Raw genomic sequence first — 1,416 nt, forward strand, 5'->3', positions numbered from 1 at the left:
CCATGAAATACCTTCCTTTTTTCCAGATTTAGTGCTGTTACAGGATACGTTTCGACTGAGAAAACGGTTGCGGGAACGAGCAGTGGAAAGTGTTCTGTACAGCAACGCAATATAATGTTGGAGGATCAGGAGAAACACGATAACACGTTCGATTTCTGTCGTTCGCTCTCTATTTCTGATTATCCCATAATACAAAACTTCTTGAGCGAGAATTCATGAATCTTGTGACTTTCTGACTATGACTAATACCTATTCTTTAGTTGATGGATGATAAGAAGTATTGTTGATAGTGGTTGATTTTTAGGGTTTACTAAAAATAATAGAACTAAGCGAAAAACTGAGAAAAAAAACGATGGAATTTGAGGTGAGGGGATTACCCACAAGTGAAGTGAATTGAAAAATCAACATGACAATGAGTACTTTTACCTGCAGTAAGAAATATCCAAAGGGCAGAAAAATGAACAATAATAATATCAGTTCAAATGACGTGTAAACGAACGTAAGCACCAACCTATTCTTCATGGTAGCAACATCAAATAACCACCTGATACTTCTGCTGCCCAATATTGCAAACACTCTCTCTGGTACAGTGCATTAACTATCGGACAGTCATTTAAGGTCGAAGAGCACCAATTAGACCTGCAGGCGTGTCACAGGACAAACTTTCGAGGCAATCAGCAATTCCCAAAGTTAACTAGTCAAACGGGAAACTCCGTACAGTACCGTGACAGGTTTCCGAAAGCGTTAACAGTGTGCGAACTGTAGACACCTCCACGAGGAACACACGACGTTGGAATAAACTCTACGGGAAAGGGACGCCTCAGTTGGACATGAGAAGCGCGCGCAGTGGTGTGTGCTGTGGAGAAATCAGTCGCAATGGATGGGGTTGTGCCGATGCCCTAGAAATGATGATGAAAATGTCACTGCCTGTGATGGTGACAGTGATGATGACAATCGTCTGTCTGCCACAATCGACGGTGGTGGCCAGGGTTGAAGGTGAGTACGGGCATAATTTTTAGAGCGAGGGACGGATAAACACAAGTCATACTCGTTGTATGACACGGTTAAAAATGTAAAACGTAAACATACCGTAAGATGAAAAGAAAATATTTTGAGTTATCCATGACCACAGTTCGAGCTGTTCACAATGGATCTGCTATGCACCAACAACATTTCATAAAGAATATACATCAATCTTTGTATAATGAAATTAAGTAACCACTATACAAAAGCTAAAAGCAATAACAGTATATTAACTGGCAGCAAACCTTATACAGGAATGACTGTTACAACATCAAAGCAGGTTGCGAGAGAGCACCGAGGCTGGGGTTTCGTTTTCAAGTTGGTGCCTTCCAGGGATGGTGGTTGTCCGCTACTAAAATATTCAACACGTGTAAATAAAAAGGGTTTGTGATT

General features: G+C 41.0%; 1 protein-coding gene across 1 annotated transcript in view; it reads left to right on the plus strand.

The window, feature by feature from the left end:
* Positions 1–28: 28 nt before the first annotated feature.
* LOC119585722 (alkaline phosphatase, tissue-nonspecific isozyme-like) overlaps positions 29–1,416 on the plus strand; it is a gene marked incomplete at its 3' end in the record, with an annotated part of 70,044 nt that continues 68,656 nt past the window's right edge. Inside the window, 1 exon segment of the mRNA XM_037934408.1 lies at positions 29–996. Within this exon segment, the coding sequence (XP_037790336.1) occupies positions 831–996 (166 nt within the window).

This window comes from Penaeus monodon, chromosome 20, assembly GCF_015228065.2.
Source record: "Penaeus monodon isolate SGIC_2016 chromosome 20, NSTDA_Pmon_1, whole genome shotgun sequence".
NCBI lineage: Eukaryota > Metazoa > Arthropoda > Malacostraca > Decapoda > Penaeidae > Penaeus > Penaeus monodon.